General features: G+C 40.2%; 1 protein-coding gene across 6 annotated transcripts in view; it reads left to right on the top strand.

The window, feature by feature from the left end:
• Window positions 1-13,431, top strand: part of EPRS1 (glutamyl-prolyl-tRNA synthetase 1) — a 59,083-nt gene that overhangs the window by 33,233 nt on the left and 12,419 nt on the right. For all 6 annotated transcript variants that reach the window (XM_077339742.1, XM_077339723.1, XM_077339760.1 and 3 more), the window contains 10 exons: window positions 265-498; window positions 1,626-1,894; window positions 3,086-3,137; window positions 4,370-4,579; window positions 7,722-7,794; window positions 8,160-8,239; window positions 10,072-10,173; window positions 12,017-12,172; window positions 12,253-12,450; window positions 13,028-13,201. In XM_077339742.1, coding sequence (XP_077195857.1) covers window positions 265-498; window positions 1,626-1,894; window positions 3,086-3,137; window positions 4,370-4,579; window positions 7,722-7,794; window positions 8,160-8,239; window positions 10,072-10,173; window positions 12,017-12,172; window positions 12,253-12,450; window positions 13,028-13,201 — 1,548 coding nt within the window. The remainder of the gene's footprint in view (window positions 1-264; window positions 499-1,625; window positions 1,895-3,085; window positions 3,138-4,369; window positions 4,580-7,721; window positions 7,795-8,159; window positions 8,240-10,071; window positions 10,174-12,016; window positions 12,173-12,252; window positions 12,451-13,027; window positions 13,202-13,431) is intronic.

The following is a 13,431-nucleotide window of genomic DNA, read 5'->3' as shown; positions in this document are numbered from 1 at the left end:
ATAGAAATAGTTCCAAGTCCCTTGTGTTCTTCCTCTGAACATGAACAGTGCATGATGTGCAGGGGCTTTTGGAGGGATCTGGAAGCAACAGACCTGGATTTAATTGCATGTAAAATTATTAGTGGTGATAATCAGAGAAAGAGATCTGCAGAGGATAGCTCAAATCTATTGCAGATTACCTACAGGATTTTCGTGGTGTGTGTTCTTGGGATATGCAGGCAAGAGACAAAATGCATGGAACATCTTGCTTACTGTTTTCCATAGGAGCAAGTGGATGAGGCTGTAAAACTCCTCCTTTCCATGAAAGCAGAGTATAAAGACAAGACAGGTCAGGACTACAAACCAGGACAAACCCCAGCTTTTCCAGCATCTCCTGTCATCCAGCCAACATGCCCAGCAGCCAGTGGCCCTGACACACCAGAAGCCAAAGCTCTCTTCAACAAGGTTGCTGCCCAAGGAGAGGTTGTTCGGAAATTAAAAGCAGAGAAGGCAGAAAAGGTATTTTATAAACATTTTTCATATACATGAGTAGAATTTGGTCATACACACCATTCATTTTTGTTTATTGTTTATGCTAACCCCCTCTTTCATGTCTTCTGAGTTCACTGGTGTGTTGAGTAATTCTTAAATGTGCAGTTATATATGTAAAGTTTGACAGCATTTTTCAGTTGTTGTTGTACAACTAACTTTTTAATATAAATCATCCAGAATGCTACCACTTGCCTAATGGGGAGAAAGGTTAAACAGAACTAGTAGGAACCAGTGGTCTCCAATAGGCAAATCTGTCTTGACTGCACCTGTCCTCTTTCTGAAATCCAAAATGTGGAAAATAAACTCATACTAAGATAAGGAAGAATATTTTTTTAGGCTTAATCACATCTGGCAAAAATATTTTCTTTGGGCCATTTTCATTTATGCAATTACATGTGCTTCTTTACAGAGCAGCAGGCAAATACAATAAGTGCAGATCATTCTCCAAAGTCATTACTGTCTAAATTTTGGCAGTGGTGGAGGGGAGGCAGGAGAGCACTTGAAGTTACATCAAGCTATTGGTTCATCTAGCCTAATATTGTCTGCAGCAATTGGCAGCCACTCCTCAAGTTCTTAGGCAGGAATTTTTTGCCAGTCCTCTTGCCCAAGACCCTATGAACTGGAGAAGCTGGATATTGAATCTGAAACTTCCTGCATGCGAAGCATTTGACGGACTACTGAGCTACAAACACTAACAAAGAATAATACCTATATTCTGGCTTCAGAATATGAAACTTCCACTTGTAAAATAGCTGAAACAACTAATGGCTTGTCTTCTCTGAATACTGATTTTTTGCTGATTATAAATTAAATTGATTTATAAATTAAGTATTTCTTCTTTAATGTAGTTTTTCCCCCAAGTTCTTCCCACATGTGTAGTCAGAGTAACCAAAATATAAACAGTTTTGTCTGTTACTTATTTTGGAGGCTTCTCTAGCTGTTCTCCAAGTGGTTCATGTTTAATGACAACTACAAAGAACATTTCAAGGTATTTTCTCCTCTGAATTTCCTCCTTCGGCATGGGTTTTGTGACTTTTCTTTAGTCAATGTGTTGAGCATGTTGTTTCTTGCTTTGTCATGTCATCTTTCCAAAGGCTACAGTTGATGCAGCCGTGCAAGATCTGCTTCAGTTGAAGGCACAATACAAATCGCTAGCAGGGGTAGACTATAAGCCAGTCTCTGCAGCTGGTGCAGAGGACAAAGACAAGAAGAGCAAGGAGAAAGAGAACAGATCTGAAAAGCAGAACAAACAAGAGAAGGAGAACAGCAGTCAGAAGAAAGAAAGGCAGAAGGATCAAGGTGGCAGCAGCAACCTGTCTTCTGATGGACCAGGAGATGGACAGGGACCTAAGAAACAAACCAGGTAACAAAACTTTACTGCTTTCTAATAATTTTTGCTATTATATTATGTGTTTAGTCCTAGTTATTTGCTGTAGTTTTTGTGAAAAACAGGGGTGATATATTCCATACCCATGAATTTTACAGTAATGATGAAGGTAGATAGAAAGGATTGATAAGGATGTAATAGAGTGAATAGCAGAAGATATGGTGTTCACATTCAGTGCAGCGGTGTATCCTGAATTGCTGTACACAATTACATGTATTAATTGTGCTGCATAGTTACTGCAATTTTATTGGCATGTAGCTTTAGAAGAGGAAGAGGAGGAGGAGGAGTTGGTTCTTATATGCCGCTTTTCTCTACCCGAAGGAGGCTCAAAGCGGCTTACAGTCGCCTTCCCTTTCCTCTCCCCACAACAGAAGCCCTGTGAGGTGGGTGAGGCTGAGAGAGCCCTGATATCACTGCTCGGTCAAAATAGTTTTATCAGTGCCGTGGCGAGCCCAAGGTCACCCAGCTGGCTGCATGTGGGGGAGTGCAGAATCGAACCTGGCATGCCAGATTAGAAGTCCGTAGTCCTAACCACTATACCAAACATATGTCTGTGTAGTTCATATTTTAAGTTTAAGCACATTTAATATTTTAAGGTAAGGTACTCAAAAAGCTAGTGGGATTTTGTATTAACTCAATGATGTTTGATGTATTGATGGCAAACATTTCTAAAGTGACACACCATCTTTTAGATGGGGGTAGGATCTGCCAGTTTGCATTCTCAAGTCTTGCCTCATTCTTTATATAAAAAGTTTTAACTTAGTTTATGTTACACAAAAGATGGTATGAAGAAAACTAAAATTCTTTGTATGATCATGTATGGTTTTTTTAATTTTGGGATTTGAATTTAGTAAAACAAAATCCCACTCATTAATGTTGAGCACAACTTGCTAATATTGAAGATATGTTTGTGTGTGATTATGTTAATATCGTATGGAATGCAAGACTAATATATAGTTCCCAAGAGTTCATTCAGACAATGATTAGACCCACCTTTAACTAGTTTGTTTGCATATCATATGACCATGACCTGAGCCCATATTTGAATATTTTTCCTGCAGCTAATTTTGTTGACTCAGCATCTCTTCCCCTGTGTTTCAATATACAGATGAAAGATTTATATGCATAGACTGTTTCCAGTGTTTAATTTTATTTTAATTATTCCAGATTGGGCTTGGAGGTTAAGAAGGAAGAGAATCTATCTGAATGGTATTCTCAGGCAAGTAGAACTTAGTTTTCACTGAGAATTCCTGCATGTTTTATAGATTTATGGATGTGCAGTGTATAAATAGCAAAATTAATAAAATCAATGAATGTAACTTTCCTTCAAAATCATCTCTTTTAAGAACCATGGAGTAAATTGATAAAATTATATTGATAAAATGTTGTTTTGGTCATTTATCTTTTAATCAGGAAATTAGCTCATTACCCCAATATAGATTTGTTTGATTCTGTCACATAACACTGGAATGAATTTCATGACTCAGGTTTAATAATTGACTCTCAGTTACACTAATTGTTATGAGGTAAAGTTGAGGTAGAGGAACTGTGGGTGAGACAGAAAAATAAATAGGCCTTCCTGCTTATGCCCCCAAAAGAGCTCTACGCTCCACCGCCACCAACCAACTAATGGTCCCTGGCCCGAAAATAGTCCGCCTGGCCTCAGTCAGGGCCAGAGCATTCTGTGTTCTGGCCCCCACCTGGTGGAATGAGCTCCCGGAGGAGATCAGGGCCCTGACGGAGCTTAAACAGTTCCGCAGGGCCTACAAAAGAGAGGCATTCCGCCAGGCATTTAGTTGAGACCAGGTACAACCAACAGTGAATTAAGGGCCCCTGCTCAACTCCCCTCCCTCTCAAAACTCCACCAGAGTGCTGTGGACCTGTTTATACTGTTGCACTGTAGCATTGTTTACACTGTTCTACTGTTACAACTACTAATTAATATTATTGTATGGTTATTCATATGTTGTAGATTGTTTTATGTATTGTTCATATGTTCCATGTAAACCACCCTGAGCCTCCGGAGAGGGCGGTATTAAAATAAAATAAAATAAAATACAACTGCTCTATCCTAAACAGTCAGTTTAAAAATACAACTTCACTTAAAGCAGCTGTTTAGAATTGTCCAAGAAATTGAATTTCCAAATGCACTTAAATGTAGCTATTCACTTATGGATGGCTTTGTATTATCCAGGCTGACATCCACATTGACTGCAACCCAGCATTCAGTCCTGTCCTGCTGACTTCAGTGGAATGTAACAGGCATATGTAACTGTGCTGGCTTCAATTTAAACATATATGAAAATCAAAGTAAAATCCTCATTTTGTCAGATGATTCTTTTTCTCTGATCTTTACTGAAATGAAGTTGTTACATTCTACTATTTTCCCTGTGTAAACCTGTTTGTAATATTATGTCCACCACATTGAAAGCTTTTCATTTTTCTATAAAGGTGATCACAAAGTCAGAGATGATTGAATATTATGATGTCAGCGGCTGCTACATTCTCCGTCCATGGGCTTATGCTGTGTGGGAAGCCATCAAGGAGTTCTTTGATAATGAAATCAAGAAACTTGGTGTGGAAAACTCTTACTTTCCCATGTTTGTGTCCCAAGCTGCACTAGAAAAAGAGAAGACACATATTGCTGACTTCGCCCCAGAGGTACTCTTTCATGCTGCATGACCCTGGAAGTCCCTTCCAACTATATGATTCTGTGATTCTGAGATAATTAAACTTGTTCTCATTAATAGTACCACTTAGACTGTTACTAAAAACTTTCTAATTCATCAACCTCCACTTTTTAAAAAACAAATTTCCAATTCTACCCATTGTTATATTCCAAATTAAATGTGTGTGTTAAAAGATCTCTATTAATATTCAGCCTTTTCCTTTTTTTAACCACCCCCCTTTTTAACATATTGAGTCTAATCAGTTAGTTTTTAATTATTAAGGTACTGGCATCTATGATTTATAAATGTTAAATCCTCATTTTAAACAATATTTGTAATCTAAATTTAGGTTTTAAGTGATGCCAAGTCCTCTGTATCATCTCAATCTGAAATGAATCTTTGTAACTTCTTTTGTTGGTTTCATCTTGAATATTTGTATTCAAGGTTTCAGTTTGAGTATTTTAGTTCTTAAAATAGTCTTATATTGTTTATAGATGTTATATCTTCTTCAGTATAACAAATATTTATAATCCAAGTTTAGGTTTTAAGTAATACCAAGTCCTCTGTATCATCTTAATCAGATTCAAATGTTTGTAGAAGATCTGTAACTTACTTCGTTGATTTCATCTTAAATATTTGGTCTTTGTGGGTGATGTGAAGTCCTTCTAGTTTAGCCCATCTGAATGGAATCTTTTTACCTTCCAGTTTTTCCGTAAGGCACAAATATTATTTTCTTTTCTGTAAAAATCCTCTAGAGAATTTCTTTGCCATCAATCTGTGTCTTAGTTTTAAATTTCTTAATTAATATTTGATCTCTTATTTTGTTACTGGCAAATTCTTTGTTTTTATTTATTTTATTATATTTGGCTGGGAGTTCGATCCCAGCAGCCGGCTCAAGTTCGAGGTTGGTAAAATGAGTACCCAGCTTGCTGGGGGTAAAACGGTAATGACTGGGGAAGGGAATGGCAAACCACCCCTTATTGAGTCTGCCAAGAAAACACTAGAGGGTGTCATCCCAAGGGTCAGACATGACTCGGTGCTTGCACAGGGGATACCTTTACCGTTATCCTTTGGAAAATTCTTCATCTTGGCATAAATTTAATTCACCTTGTAGTTTTTTCATTGTAGTTTTTTGTCAAACTCTACTTCTGAATCTTTTGGTGATATTCCAAGATAATGTGTTAAGTATTTCACCACTTTTAATCTGATGTTTTCATCTGGATCTTCTTTAACTTCATGTAACCGAAGGCATTTCTCATTAATTTTTAATTGAAACAGTACCAGGCTGCCAGAGCCTCTTGTGGCGCAGAGTGGTAAGGCAGCCGCCTGAAAGCTTTGCTCATGAGGTTGGGAGTTCGATCCCAGCAGCCGGCTCAAGGTTGACTCAGCCTTCCATCCTTCTGAGGTCGGTAAAATGAGTACCCAGCTTGCTGCTGGGGGGTAAACGGTCATGACTGGGGAAGGCACTGGCAAACCACCCCGTATTGAGTCTGCCATGAAAACGCTAGAGGGCGTCACCCCAAGGGTCAGACATGACTCGGTGCTTGCACAGGTGATACCTTTACCTTTACCTTTTACCAGGCTGTCAAGATTAGGTTGTATTTCTTGGTTTAGTAAGTCTGATTTCTCATCCAAATTCTGAATTTTGTTGTTGGCTTGATGCATGTCATCTGATAAATTTTTACTGTTGTCCCCCAATGAATGAATTTCATGATGCATAACAGATTAATATTCTCTGTCTTAATTCTTGTAAACATGGCTCAAAAAGGTCAGATTTTGTTCAGTCTTGAGATTGTTAAAACAAATTTTAAAGTAGATTCATAACATCTTTTTCGGTGCCATTCACCTTTTGGTCCCTTGGAGAGTTAAGATTTTTTTTTTGCTAAGGTTAGCCATATTTAATTGTCCACAGGAGGGCATCCGTGGATCCCAAATGACTTTAAAAGTCCTTTATAGTGGAGTCTTGAATTTCCCCAGATGCCTATGCAGACTAGATACTTTCTCATGAGAAATTAATTAATTGTAAATCTCTCCCCAAACTCTGTCATAGCGTTGGGCGCTTCGGTTGCCAAAGCATCCAAACCTACTCTGTCACTCCAATTTCAACAACTGGAATCCCCTGTTTGTTTTTTTAAAATTCTTGTCAGTTAGGTATACATCTGCTTCTTGTAGGGTTTTAGTTAATTTTCAGGCTCTCTAAAGCATATCATTAGGAAATTCTTCCATCCATCAGTTAAAGTTGAGAGCAGGAAACTTGCATATGCCATTTAAAGGCTGTTCTTGAAAGAAAGAAGGCATTCTTCATAGTGCTAGAGATGGGAGGCATGATCTAATACCGAGGCTTCAGCAGATACTGGTTTTCGATCTGGCCTATGCCAGAATAATATTCCAGGAATCTCACTTAACCAAGCATAACAGTGTCCTTTGATCACATCAACTGGAAATTAAGTCCAGCTGGCAAAATCTCTTACAATCTCAACAATGGTACACAGTGAGAGTACAAAAACCCTAACACTCCACTATGTATGCAAGGCCAATAAAATGCTCATTAATGCTGCAGTGTCAGTACAAATGTATATATCAAAAAGCCCATTCATATTTAACAGACAAATTCAATGCAGTGATTAAAGTGATAGGTGTAAAATAATGCAAAACAGCTTTTTCTTTTCTGGCACAGAGTCTAACAACATGGCACCATGCCTAGCTTACAGTACATAGCTTCACTGGTGTTTACAGGCTTGCAGTTGTTGCATATCTGATGTCCTTCAAGTATCTGCAAATTGTCGGGTTTTTGCAAGTCTAATATGCAGCAATTAGATATACAACAACAAGCAATAAGGCATTAACGTAACAGTTACTTGTTTTACACTTCAGAGGGCTAGAGGAAAACCAGAAACACAGGGTAGGGAGGGGCACTGTCCAGGAGTATAATTCAGGTCAGGAAATGAACCTGGGCATATGACAGCATGCAGTTGAACTCTTTCCTGCGTTTGCTGGATCAGAATGAAGGTAAAATTGCATGAAGCAAGTAGATATTCATAGTTATTTAAATTAAATGACATTTCAAATGAGCATGAAAATGATGTGAAGTATTTTAAAAATGTAACATTTTCTAAGAGTTTACATTCTTTTAGGTGGCATGGGTTACACGGTCAGGCAAAACAGAGCTGGCTGAACCAATAGCTGTCCGTCCTACTAGTGAAACAGGTAAGACTTGGAAGTATTTTGCATTGATTAGACTTTCTCCTTTACAGCAAACTGGTGACAAGAACAACTTATGACTGTTGGACAGTGGGTTGTGGATTTGAAATAGGTGCAATAAAATTTGTGTTTAGCAGAGAATTAAATAGTTTGTCACGAGAGGTACTCTGCTCCCCAGATGAATGAAATGGAGAATCTTCTGTCATTCCATCTTTAACTGTAAAAGCTTATCTTTGTTGTCTTTTTGCTGGTGGTGGAGAGACATTGAGAGGTGGTTTGTCTTTTTATGCTACCCCCCTCCAGAAAGGTTTTCAAAACAAAAAGTTAAAAAATGGGGTTATAATAATTTTCCTCTCCCTGTCCTTTTGTAGTAATGTATCCTGCCTATGCAAGGTGGGTTCAGTCACACAGGGACCTGCCCATCAGACTTAACCAGTGGTGTAATGTGGTGGTAAGTTCAATTCACATTGTTACTATTTACTATGATAGCCTTGCTTTCCCACTCCCAGTGGCTTTAAAAAAAAAACAATCAATTTGATTTCATTCCTACCCTCTCATCCAATTAGTGCACTTTTCCTGTACTTAATTGTATAGTAGTACTGGACCAATTATCATGGGCCAATTAGTACAGTCATTTGCATTGTAAGGCAGTAACCTTCATGCACTCCACAATAGAATCATAGAATCCATTGCATGGAAGGTGTACATCAGACATACTTTGTATTTGATTTTTGTGCTCCAAAGAAGGGGAAGGACTGAAAAAGTTCATGAAGGTTATTGTTATATGTATGTCACACTTTAGTAAATGGTGTGTCTTCAGATCTTAATGCAACAGGATTTGTGATTGTGTAAAGTATCGCTGGATTCATGTAGATATCTGTAGTTGCAGAGATCTACAGGTATTCTGCATTCTTATGAAAATACAAGTGGGAACCTGCCAGGACTTGGAGGCATCTCATTTCCTCCTTCCTCGTTATTTCCTCTTTTCCTTTCCTGAAAGACCCCATATAATAAATAAATATAATAAATAGCCTCTTTCATTTTCCCGCTTCTTTTTGTCTTTCTAGGGTTGCCAACCTGCAGGTTGGAAAATTCCAGGAGATCTGCCATGATCAAAACAGATTTCCCAGCTATAGAGTTCAGTTCCCCTTTATGGTTGCCAGCTCCAGGTTGGGAAGTTCCTGGGGATTTATGGGTGGAGCCTGGGGGGACGGAAAAGGTTCAGAGAGGGAAGCAACCTCAACTGTGTATAATACCATAGAGTATTATTCCTCCAAGGGAGACATTTTCTCCAGAGGAATACTGTCATCTGGAGAGATGCTGTAATTCCAGGTGATCTCCAGCCTCCATCTGGCTTAGTTCTCTTGAAGGAAATGGCAGCTCCCCAAATCCTGCTCTTCTTAGATTCTACCATGTAATCTCCAGGATATTTCCATCCTGGAACTGGCAACCCTAAGACCTGGCCTCATGAGTCCTCCCTCAGAGACCAGAATAGGCCTGGAAAGGACTCTGCCCTCTTTCCCTGCCTATTTGTTCACTGAAACCCCAGAATACTGTATTTACCTAGCAACATCAACACTGAGGGAATCTGTTGCTTAAAGCTATGGGTGCTCCTTTTATCATTTTGGGGCTGTTTTCAGGTTTGTAGAGAGATCTGTCCTTGGCTGTTCACAGCTCCAGTCACTGGAGATTTGGTTTCACTATTAGTATATAGACCAGCCTTTTTCAACCTTTTGACCATGGAGGAGCTCTTGAAATAATTTCTCAGGTTTTGAGCAGCCCTGGAAGTGGTTAGCTAGACACGCCTCCCTGCCATACCCCTAGAAGTGACATGTCACCCGAAGTGACTTCACCACCTGCATTACCAGACAGGCTCGAGGAGAACTGAGGAGGCAGTTTAAGGTGGAAGAAGTCATGCAGGAGCAGAGAGGGGAAGCATAGGAAGTGTCTGATTCCCTAGCATGTGGCCAAATCCATTAAGACAGGAGAGGCAAGGCCATGGGTCCCCTCTGGAGCTCCCATGGACCCCTGAGAGTCTGTGGTTGGAAATCCCTGATATAGATTCTATAAACAAAATTTGATCCAAATCTTCCTTGTTTTGTGGTGTGAATAGAGCTGTACTTTGAAAGATCTGGACAACTTTGAATTCACACCATCTGATGCCATCATTAAATATTAGAGTTTTGATTAGTGCTAAATAATATTTTTTTAAAAACAAGCTGATTGTTGAAGAATTGTAGTTTTAATACTGAATGCTAAACTTTCTCTTTTTTCACACTGAAGCGTTGGGAGTTCAAACATCCACAGCCTTTCTTGCGAACTCGTGAATTCCTGTGGCAGGAGGGACACACAGCCTTCGCAAGTTACGAAGAAGCAGCGGAAGAGGTAGACTTGCAGTCCACTTGCTGAATTGTTTATATTTCAGCAATTTTAAAGGATATTAATCAGAAATCATTGCCTAAATAGGACTGAATTATTTAACGCATTTATTGTGTTGCACCCTTATTTTCCTGATTGGGGTGATGGTTTTGTAATTCAGGATAACTGTTCAAGGGGAAAAACGGAACGGTGGCTGTTCATGACTAAGGAAGACACTTTGGATAGTACAGTCTTTGTTGTTTTGCATATAACTTAAATCTGCCTGTACTTTGATAATGCTGCATGTCTTTGTGTGTACTCATGGGTTGGATCCTGCAGAAAAGCCTGCAAAAGCAGCCAGCAGAGTATAAGAATGTAACAGTAGCAGTGCAAAATCAGACTGCTGGTCAGTCTTTCAGGGTGATCAGCCAGATACTACCAGAAAGCATATGAGCAAGGCCTGTATGCAGACAAGGCCCTCACCTGCTGACTGCATCCCAGCGTCCCAGAAACTTGCTGCCCACATGGCTATCATGACTAGTAGCCAGCACTAAATCTGTTGTCCTTGAATCCATCCAGCTTGTGACAGTACATTCCCAAGCCAGCTCCCCATTGTGGGAAGTAGCACTTCCTTTAGTCCTTTTTGAACATATTCCAGTCTACTCCTTAGGGTGACCCCCTAGTTCTGGTATTATGGGAGAGAAAAGCTCTCTTTCTATCCACTTGCTTCACACTATGCATCGCTTTGTATCATATCCCCTCTTTTCTAAACAAAAAGCTCCAGATTCTTTACGTTTGCCCTAGAGAGGAAATGTTCCAACCCTGAGACTTTTTTTTTTTTGCTCCTTTCTGTACTCTACTTCTTTGCCTTGCCCCTCCCCAAGCAGCCTCTTAGATATCCTGAAATCTTCTGCTGATGGTGGGAGGGTGCTCATAAACAAAATTACTACAGCACATGGAGTTTCAGTGAGAAGGAAAATTGGGTGAAATTTCCTCTTCAGTCTGCTTCTCTTGGCTTTTAACATTGGCCTGGTGAAGATGGTAAAACACCGTGCGCAAGACCCCTGTGACCTGTGCTCCAGTTTCAGATAGTAGTTCAAACTGAAACTAAAATATAATGTTGAATAATAATGGGTTTTGCTTTTTCAGGCTTTGGATGCCTGATGGTAGTTTCCCATCATAATTGGCACGTGGGCAGCCAATATATTTGAAGAATTATATGCTCCTGATGATGGGGTAGATGGGCTGTTTAACTTACAGGGAAGCTTCCTGTAAGGTGGGCTGAGAGTGGCCAGGAACAAACAGAGCCACACTTCAGCAGCTCTGCCAGTACTTCAAGGAGCTCTGCCAGTAGTTGGTTGGGACCCATCAGTAGCAGTGACAGTAGGCGTCAGCTGACACATTGCTTCCTCCAGCACTGTCTCCACTTGGGGAAAGAAGTCATAACCGAGCTCCTGTCCACTGTCAGCCCCACTGAGCTGAGTGGCCCTGCAGTTCTGGCCTGTAGCACAAAGCAGGGGCTGCTTAGTTTGGCTTGCTCCAGGGCTGTTTTCCTCCAGTCCACTCTTGGCTCCTGCATAAAAGAAGGGTTAGAAAAGTATACTTATGGTTAGAAAAGTCATTGTAAGCAATTGAAGAACTGGACTACCAGACTGGCAAATGATGGAGAACTTCCATTGGATTTTGTCTAGGACTCAGGGCTCATTCCTACCACTGTAAAAACAGCAAATCCTTATACAGAAGCCTGGTTTCTGGAATATTGTAATTACTCCTATTTCCCAATTAAAGTTTTAATTAATATTTTTGAGCCACAAAAGTACATGGGTAGCTTAGTTTCTTCTAACCCTTTAAATGATTTTGATTATTCCAGGTGTTGCAGATTCTTGATTTGTATGCTCGCGTCTATGAAGAGCTTTTGGCGATCCCTGTTGTGAAGGGAAGAAAAACGGAAAAAGAAAAGTTTGCAGGTGGAGACTATACAACCACCGTAGAGGCATTTATCTCCGCCAGTGGCCGAGCTATCCAGGTAGGCAGGAACTCATACATTTCGTGCCGTTTGTTAATGTAGACGAAGAAGAGACCTATGCTTTCAATGCTTTTTTCCAGGGAGCAACCTCTCATCACTTGGGACAGAATTTTTCCAAGATGTTTGAGATTGTTTTTGAAGACCCCAGGACCCCAGGAGAGAAACAGTTTGCTTATCAGAACTCTTGGGGCATCACAACTCGGACCATCGGTGTCATGGCCATGATTCATGGGGATAACATGGGTTTGGTGCTGCCACCCAGAGTTGCTTGTGTTCAGGTGAGTAAAATGCTGCTACTAACATTTTTTCTCATGCCTAATATTTCCATTTTATAGAACAATAATCTGTCATGGGTCGGAACGATGTACCATGAATGGAATGGCTTAACGGAATGGATCCCCCCCCCCCCCGCAACTCCCACTCTTCTCACACCCTGCAAGTCAGGGGATTGTCATTAGTGGAATGGGATGCATTTAAAGATGCTGTGAGCAAGAAAGGGGATCTTCAGCAATGGCCTCCAGGCCAGCTTGGTGTAGTGATTAAGAGCCTCTAATCTGGTGAACTGTATTTGCTTCCCCAGTCCTCTATATGTAGCCAATTGGGTGACCTTGGACCAGTCAGAGCTCTCTCAGGCCCATCTACCTCACGGGGTGTTGTGGGGAAAGGAATGGGCAGGTGATTGTAAACTACTTTCAGACTCCTTTGGGAAGTAAAAACTCAGCTCTTCTCAATTCTTGTGCAGTCTCTTTCTCCATTTGAGATGAGCTCACAGAGTGGTGTCTTATTTCTGCTCTTTGCCCTTAACCTGTAGTTCCTTTATGCACATTAATATACCTAATTTGCATCATTATTTAGATTGTCATCATTCCTTGCGGCATCACAAATGCACTTTCAGAAGAAGATCGGGAAGCTCTGGTGGCAAAGTGTAATGAATACCGAACACGATTGCAGGCTGCAAACATCCGTGTACGTGTTGACTTGAGAGAAAACTATTCGCCTGGTTGGAAATTCAATCACTGGGAGCTTAAGGTAAGTGTTGCTGCAGTTCGACTCTCTCTGTTTGTTTGCTTGTTGTAAGGCTTTCTTCAGAGATGAAATTTGGAGCTAGGGCAGATGTAGGAGAATGTAGGAGTCGGCTGTTAGTTGCTCCATTCTGGCCTCTAGTGGAAATAGTGAATAAAGCAATTGTTTGTGAACGGCGTGCTGTTAACGATAGGTTTTGGAGCCCATAAATTCATAAAATCACCGTAAGTTGGAAG

The sequence above is a fragment of the Paroedura picta genome, chromosome 1, assembly GCF_049243985.1.
Source record: "Paroedura picta isolate Pp20150507F chromosome 1, Ppicta_v3.0, whole genome shotgun sequence".
NCBI classification, from domain to species: Eukaryota; Metazoa; Chordata; class Lepidosauria; order Squamata; family Gekkonidae; genus Paroedura; species Paroedura picta.
This window is presented reverse-complemented; position numbering and strand designations above follow the sequence as displayed.